We start from the raw sequence: 8,910 nt of genomic DNA on the forward strand, positions 1-8,910 counted from the left end.
TGCTTAGGTGTTTTAACCTTTTCCGTTACGTAAGGGGTTACCCTCAGCTCAATGAAATCGCCTGGTATTGGTGACATCCAGAACAAACGTTGTTGCGAATGGCAATGAAAGGATTGATATTCGAATTACATTGATTCGTTGTTTCCGAGGCTTTATTGATTACGCCTCTACATCTCTCACCCTCCTGACTTCCAGCAAGCGTCCAGGGATAATTACACATGTCCACATCAACTTAGCCGCATTGTACGCAAGGGTAATAACACTTGTTCCTTTTCCCTGTGCAGATGGATACGCAAAGCAACACATACGCGACCATCCAGAAGTCACACGGGGGCACGCTGCGGTCACTACAGTTGAGGAACCTGCAAGGGACGCTGACACTCGGGGAGGATCCAGGCGAGAGCAACGACTACGCTACCCTGGACCATCTGCAACGCCAGCAGGGTATTCAGGGTCCGCGCGTGCCAGGAGTTCAGACACCCCTAACGGCTTATGCGCATGCGCCGGAAGTGAGTAATGTGTTGTGTATAAACGATTAGATTAATCAACAGCTTATTAAGTAAGATGATAGGAATGTATACATATAATTATTGTAATCTGAATTAGGTTTAACATGGAAAACGATGAATGCAAGTAGGTGGGGAAAGACATTTAGTTACAAAGTTTCTGGAGTAGGAGTAGGAGACATAATATTGTCCAAGATAAATTTGCTAAGGAGTGATGCATGGGGTCAAGCTTGAAGTGGTGTCAAAAGGCCCCAAACCTCTTTTTTGCAAGTTTCTATTGAATAAATCCCAGACATGTAATAACAGAATATTTACTATAAAAAACTCACACTTAATTTATGCGAATGGGTCTCATGTCCATGAATCATCCAAAAAATCAGCAAATACTACCAAAATATGGTCATGAATTGTCTACATACGATGCGGATATCCGCACATGTGTTAATGTGTGAGAGCATTTCCCTTTTTCCAGTTAACCATTCGTGGTAAGCACGATTAAATCACCCCTCTAGTATTCTGTTTTGATTCCTTTAGAGGACAGTGTGTATGTGTGCCGTCGTTCTTGATTTTGGTCAGAAATAACATCGCTTCCCTTTTTCTCTTCCAGCAGCAGCAACAGCAGCAGCAGAATGAATACCACGAACTCCGGACTGCCTTCACTGGATCCACTTTCCAGCCACCGGAGGCTATGGCCAACCGCCCTTTGCCGGAGGAGCCCACTGAGTCTTCTACACCCTTCAGGGAGGATGGAAACAGACCTCGAACCTCAAAGAACCTCACTCTTAATGCTCATGGAGAACCGGTGCTTGTGGCTGAGCTCATATAGAATGATTCCGAGTGGAGCTGGCGGAAAGGAGCGTGCAGGTGGTGGTGGCATGATTTCTTTCACGACTCGAACCCGTACTTAAGAAGAGCCTCCACCTAGCTCATTTGTCCCATCTTAGTCTCACTCTTTTTTATCATCATCTTCCTCTTCTTCTTCTTCTTCTTCTTCTCCTTCTTCTTTTTTCTCTTCTTCTTCTTCTTCTACTTCTTCTTCTTCTTCTTCTTCTTCTTTCTCTTCTTCTTCTTCTTCTTCTTCTTTTTCTTTTGTGTTCCGAGACTCAGGTTAGAGAGATGCTTTTTTAAAGGACTTACTTGCCCTAGAAAACACCGATAAATTTCGAGTTGGTGAAGGACTTGTGTATTCATGCCACCCGATCTCTATCATAACGCGTCGTCTCTTGTTAACGTATGGACACATCAACAACTTTGGGCAGAATTACTCAGACTTAAGAGCTTGTAAATGGGATTATATATTAACGATATTACTTTACCTTCGTATCGTATGACGAAGAAAGGAGGAGTTGTATCCAATATCATTGGTATTTGATGTGTGTGGGATATTTACTATGCATTTGGACATATTGAGATTTGGTGACAAAGGAGACTCAGACAGAGATATGAGCTTTTCGTTTCCTGGCGTTCCATCACGTAAACACACAAAAAAAAAAGCAAAAAAAATTATATATAAGAACATGTTTCTGTCCGAGCTTCCTGTATAAGATGTCCCTGAAGTGGCATATCAGAGGACAAAAGGTGTCGCTCATTTTGGTTTGTAAACAGAGAAAAGAGGGAGGAGGATGAGGAGGAGGGCCAGTGGAGATGTGTGTCTTCTCCAGTGAATTTATGTCTAACAAGAACAAAATTATAATGATGTCATCGTAACGAGGTAGAAGGTGGGCAGCCAAACCCCTTTCAGCAAAATGCTCTCTTCTTAGCTGAATAAGATTATACAAAATTCGGGAAAGAATCTCAAATGTATTTTTTTTTTTTTAGTTACGGCCAGACACGGTTAAGAAAAACACTTCGTAAATCATCTGTCCTGATTCCCTTCTCCCATCCTCTCCCTCCTGATCACCCTTTCGATGACAATAAGAAGAACCCTCGATGTACCACAGTCGAATAATGTTTGAGGAAACCTCATATGAAGCAACACTCGAGCCCCTTTAGCGATAACCAGAAAAGCCAATGCACTGGCCATTACAGGGCTAGACTTAGATATTTTAACCTTTAAGAAGAAAGAGTCACTTTTACAGCTAAACAAGGGCGCTAGGTGACAGCCAAATACGAAATATAAAGAATCCTACTGACCTACAAAGTGTCAGTTGTATTTATAATTAAATTTGCTTCCGTAAATAATTTTTCTAGCTCATCAGTTAAAGCTCTTTGAACTCGAATCATTTCAACTCATCTTCCTTCCCTCTACGTCAAACCCACTCTCTTCTTTCCACTCTTGCAATTGTACATACAATATCTTTTACATAGGCCTTTACCTTCTTCGTGCTTATCTCTACTCACAAAGTACCTTCTACTCCTACTCATTTTCAGATTTCGTATGCATGTATATATTTCGTTTCATTTCCATGCTTTCCTTTCTGATTAACTTCCATCCTCTCCTTGTATCCCAGTCCACGAAGCTCACATTATCAACATCCTACATATCGTTCGTGTCACTGCTTCGACCTTGAAATTAATCATGAACATGTCAGGCCGTAGTGTATCCTGAAGTGAAATCAAGTACAAAGAACTTAAAAGTTTCATATACTTCTGAATACCCGACGAAGTATGCTATATGTCGTGCAGCCAATGGTCCTGCATATGTATAAATGTCCACTAGCTTGTATCTACTGTACATGAGGAAGTAAGAGATTACAGTCTTCTTTGGCAATAAAAGAGGTTAACATTTCCTATGGCCAGAAGTATATACCTTCCTAACAAAGTAATGTCGTAGCACATTGGTAAAATAATACTAATGACCTACTTTCGGAGAAGAATAAGCTAAAGTAAAAAGATCCGTATATTTCGATCACTGTGATCCTCTTCAGCAGATGTGCTGCTGAAGAGGATCACAGTTAGTGATCGAAATATACGGATCTTTTTACTTTCGCTTATACCTTCCTTTTTGAGAAGAGCTTGTTCGCCATCCTCTGATGATAACAGCGGATCCAATTCCTTTGCAGGAGGAAATATGAGTTTGGTCTTCCTTGCAAAAACAAGCTTATACTTTGTGGCTCTAAGGGGAAACACGTCTTCCTGGATAAGTCTTTACTTCCGCCCAGACATATGAATGATTTTTACATTTAATAATCGTGAGACCATTGGCAACGTCATAATAATTGTCTATCTGATGACGAAGGATGTGGTTCCAATGAGGAGCCAGAACTGGAGCTGTACAGAAACGTCTAGTTCGTCCATATATTGTATGTCTAGTGAAAATAAATTTGTATTTAATCCCTGAAGTTTTATAGTTCTTAAATACTTTTATAAATACTGTACGTATAACATGTATAAAGAAAAATCGCACTCATTATACTCTCCACAAGCTGTTATATTCTCAATGTTTCCTCAGTTAAGGGTATTTATAACATACTATAAGATATATATTTTACCGTCCTGCTAAGGATGAGTTATTGACAATCCTTAGGGAACTTGAAATACTAACTCGTCTGCATACGCGAGTGTGTCGATATATCTGTCATTAGACGGATGACCGCAGTTGTGTTTGTACATAAACCATTCCCTCACGGAATAAACATGTATTTGTTTGGTCGAGTTTTTAATCCCCTATATCAGTATTTTCAGTGAGTGAGAACATCCTTGTAACTCTTTTTTATGTCTGGGTTCTAACCATGAAATTGTAGCTGGGTTTCTGATTATCAGTCATGGGTTAGAAAATATAATAATTTTCTAGCCGTTAGATGGTACCATCCACGGAGAGTGCCTGCTGGTTATTAAAAGAGTAAAGGAGGTATTAAACAGAAAAAAGGGGGGGGGGGAAATGCAGGGGTTAAGTGCATGTACAAATCAACAGTGACCTCCTGAGGTGACAGGTTCTGAAAAGACAGGACACAAACTTGTCTAAATCTTGCAATAAATCTGTCTCTATCTCTAATCAAACCCAGTACTTCGTTTGTCATCCATGGTTCCGTCCTTTGTCTTATTCGTGTCTCTTTGAGAGGCGCTACTCTGTCAATAATAATAGGAAATGTGTACTTAGAATTAGACCAGGGCTCATAAACATCAGTACAATTTAGTACTGGTGACCAGTCTGTCCTACCCAGTTCATCTACGAAATGTTCCCGTGAGTAATGTTTCATGGAACGAAGTTTCACTGTGTTGTACTTATTGTAAATCGTCTTCCTAGCTTTCCTAGTACAATATATGAGCTTGTGGTCACTAAGACCATAATCACAAGCACCAGCCTGCGTTATCTTATTACAATCGGAAACCAGGATAAGATCTATGATGGACCTGGATGTGCCTGTTATTCTAGTAGGCTCGTCAATCAGTTGTGTCAGGCCATGAAATTTTAGCAAGTCCCTCATTGCCTTAACAAGGTTATTGTTTGTATTTGCCAGATTCGTATTAAAATCACCTAGGATAATAATTTCTTGGCCATGCATATTGACCTGATCGAAACAGGTAGATTCTAATGCGTTATAGAAAGACATCTGTTTCGGAGGTCTGTAACAGACCCCACATAAGATGGGATGCGATTTAGGTAACAGTATTTCTATCCATACAGCTTCGAGGCCCTCGTTACTCATAAGGTCTGTACGGGGGTTGAATGCTAAATCATTGTAAATGAAAGTACATACCCCTCCTCCGGCCCTCTTTCTATCATTACGCACAACACTATAACCCGGAATCGCAATTTCTGAGTCAGAGATGGTACTGTCTAGCCAGGTTTCGGTGACACCAATGACTGCTGCCCTGGTCTGCCGCGCTAGTAGACGGAACTAGTCTATCTTGGGTAGAAGGTTTCTGGCATTCAAGTGCACGAAGTGGAGGCCTCGCATGTTGAAGCAGTTGAAATCATACCCGGGTGTTGACTGGGGCGAGGCACAGCGATCGGGGTTAACAGGTATAGGGTCATCCTCACTATCGAACATTGGGGGGGGGGGTTCCTGATAGTTCTTTGAGTGTACACCCATTGCAAGTGAAGTGGAGAATGTCCTCATTCACCAAGGCGACATTGTAGGTTTCGAGAGATATTCCACAGCACTTGATATGAGTCCACTTCCCACATGAGTTGTGGCTGATGGCTCTACTGCTGCGACGGACTCCTTTTAGACAGCTTATACATGGATGTTTTGGGACTCTCGTTGCAACTGGACCAGGACAGGGATGTATATCACCACAGAGAAGGAGGGTGTAGGATATCAGAAGCTTGAAAGTGTTGATCTTTCTCTTTGGTGTTATATGAGAACTTCCCCTTTGTTTATTTAATCGAATCCGACGCCACTTTCTGACTTCTTTTGTTGAGGCAGGCGGGGGAAGGAACTGGCACAGAGTATAGTGGTTAAAAGAGATCCTTGAGATTTTGTCTCTCACCAAAATGTTAGAGAGGAGCGGAGGGTAACCAGGAATGTCCACTGCAATGTAGGAAAGTTGACCACTTGCAGCTACGTTGATCAGCAAGACCGCTCCCAGCAGGGCTAGAAGCATACCGGTCATCCCTGACTCCATGTCGTAAATTTTCACGTGTATACACTATTCACGGCAGGATACAAATCACCGATTGCGAACTCTTGAACTGGAGACACTTAAAAACCACGTACTCGCAACAGCAACTTCGGCCTCACTCGGTGATTTAGATAAGTCATTTAAGATCACTTCTCTGTGCCAGGTTTATCCTTTCCGCCCTTACCACGATGAGCAGTGAAGTCAGGATGATTAAAGGTTCGGAAAAGAAATCGGAAAGAGAAGAAAGAGAAGAATACGATGGAGAAAAGAGTAGGGAGGAGGAGAAGGAGGAGGGGGAGGAGGAGACTTGGACGAAGGGAGAGCAGGGATGAGGAGGAGAGAGGGAGGAGGAGGAGGAGGCATTGCCGTCCATAGCCGTTTACTCGTCGTGCGAGGTGGGTCTGGGGGTAGGGGAAAATAGGGGTAGGTTGGTTTATGACCCTCAAACACTGCCACATTGCCACCCCTGTTCAAATTATAAACAACTCGGGCCTCAGGTGTTTCGATTCCTCATTTCAAATTTGTTTTCCTAATTGTAGCTACCACTGGTTCAGCTAGTCAATGCATCTGTGAGCGATGCATAGATCATCCATTCATAAATCACTTAGAAACCTATCCCCTCCTTTGGCACTCCCCCCGCGCGATAAAAAAAAACCAAAAACACTGGAGCCACGTGCACACCGTCCGCTCACACCAATGATGCATACATACATGTACCAAAGGCCTTTTCCCCTTATAAGGGAGGTAACCAAAAGACAAAGGCATAGAACTTACTCCCACCCAATCCATCCCCTAATACTCCACTCCCCTCTACCCTCTTCCCTCCCTCTTATCTTGGCACCTCCTGGATGACGGGTCATTCCTGCATCTTCTCCACTGCCCTGGGTCAGAAGCAGTGTCGCAAGACACAGCACATCCACAGCAAGGCCACTTTATTAATTCGGCGAACCCCCCCCCCCCCCTTCTCCGTCCCCTCATGCAGAAAAGGAGAAGACGGGGAGAAATCCCTTCGGGCTGCGTAAATTTATTTCTCATACATACTTCCTCACCCCCCATCCCCCACCCACTCCACCTCATGCATCACAGTATAATCCATACGCAACCCTTCTCCATTCACCCCTATCCTTTGTCCTCTCCTGTCCTTCCTCAACAGACATTCCCCTCTTTCCCAATGTTCCTTTTACCCCATTCATCTATCTCATCTTAGGTCTCCCTATCATGTTCACCTCTGCCTTCCACACCTCTTTTACTAATCTTTCTTCACTCATTCTTTCCATGTGTCCAAACCATCCTAATACTCTTTCATCAACCCTATCTCCCAACCCCCTTTCCACCCGTTCTCCTCGTCACCTCCTCACTTCTCACTCTATCCAGCCTAGTAACCCCTAACATACTTCTCAGGCACCTCATCTCAAACACATTCAAACTCCTTCTCTCTTCCTCTCTTATGTTCCATGTTTCTGCCCTATACAGTGCTGTTGGCACAATCACTCCTTCATATAGTCTCCTCTTAGCATCCATTACCAAATGTCTATTTCTCATTACACTTTTTAATCCACCAAGGCATTTACTCGCTTCTCTCAATCTACATTCTACCTCCACCCCTACTCCTCCATTTCCTGTCACATTCACACCCAAGTATCTAAAACTATCCACTTCCTCCAGTCTCTCTCCCTTAATACTCACTTCCAGTCTGCTGCCACTTTCTACCCTTGTACATCTCATCACCTTACTTTTACCCACATTTATATTCAGCTTCCTTCTTTCGCACATCTTCCCAAACTCTGTCACTAACTTCCTCAATCCCTCCTCTGATCCTGCTACAAACGCAGTGTCGTCAGCAAACAAAAACTGGTTTATCTCCCACTTTTCTCCATTTTCTTTAACCATCTCCAAACCCTAACCCACTACCTTTTCATTTACCTCTCGCACCACCCCATCCATGTATAAGTTGAACAGCCAGGGCGACATAACACATCCCTGACGAAGTCCCACCTTTATCTCAAAGCACTCACTCTCTCCATTTCTAATCCTAACGCAAGCTCTACTACTCTCGTAAAAACTCTTGACTGCTCTTAAGAGATTTCCTCCTATCCCATATATCTGCGAAACCTCCCACAGTGCCTTCCTGTCTACCCTGTCATAAGCCTTTTCCAGATCCATAAAAGCCCAAAACACATCCTTACCTTTTCCTATAGCTTTCTCACATATCTGTCTTACCACAAAAATATGATCTACACAACCTCTACCCGTCCTGAATCCACACTGTTCTTCACCAATTACTCCCTCTGTTCCTCTCCTAATCCTCTCAATCAAGACCCTCCCATAAGCCTTCCCAACTACACTTAACAAGCTGATCCCTCTGAAACTACTACATTCACACTTGTCCCCTTTTCTCTTGTAGAGTGGAGCTATGTAGGCACTCCTCCAGTCCTCCGGCACTCTACCCTCTCTTAAACAAACATTAAATAACCTCACCAGCCAGTCCACCATCACTGTACCTCCTTTTTCAGACATTCTGCATGGCATCCATTCAACCCAGGTGCCTTACCTGCTCTCATCATCTTAACAGCTGCTTTCACTTCATCTTTCCTTATTTCTCCTCCATTTTCCTCACTCATCACTGTCGTTTTCTTAGCGCTTCCCACTGCAATTACCTTTCCCTCCCTATCCTCATTCACATTTAGCAAATCCCTAAAATACTCTGCCCACCTTCCTCTTACTGCCTTCTCTTCATTATCATCTCTCGATCTGCACCTTTTACCTTTTCTTCTCTACTTGACTCGCTTCCTCTTCCTCTCTTTATTTCTTTCCAAAACATTTTTATCACTTTCAAAATTTCTAACATACTCTTACCCAATTTCACATATGCTTTACTCTTTGCCTTCTTTATCTT

General features: G+C 42.9%; 1 protein-coding gene across 3 annotated transcripts in view; it reads left to right on the forward strand.

Annotated features, from left to right (window-relative positions):
- The window catches only part of Cad87A (cadherin 87A), a 324,473-nt gene extending 320,405 nt beyond the window's left edge, over nt 1-4,068 (forward strand). For 2 of the 3 annotated variants that reach the window (XM_076187818.1, XM_076187820.1), the window contains 2 exons: nt 285-509; nt 1,114-4,068. In XM_076187818.1, coding sequence (XP_076043933.1) covers nt 285-509; nt 1,114-1,332 — 444 coding nt within the window. In that variant the 3' untranslated portion in view covers nt 1,333-4,068. The remainder of the gene's footprint in view (nt 1-284; nt 510-1,113) is intronic. The other variant, XM_076187819.1, reaches the window with a different exon arrangement.
- Nucleotides 4,069-8,910: the final 4,842 nt, after the last annotated feature.

Source organism: Oratosquilla oratoria, chromosome 7 (assembly GCF_046742065.1).
Source record: "Oratosquilla oratoria isolate Oo_2021 chromosome 7, ASM4674206v1, whole genome shotgun sequence".
Taxonomy (NCBI): Eukaryota; Metazoa; Arthropoda; class Malacostraca; order Stomatopoda; family Squillidae; genus Oratosquilla; species Oratosquilla oratoria.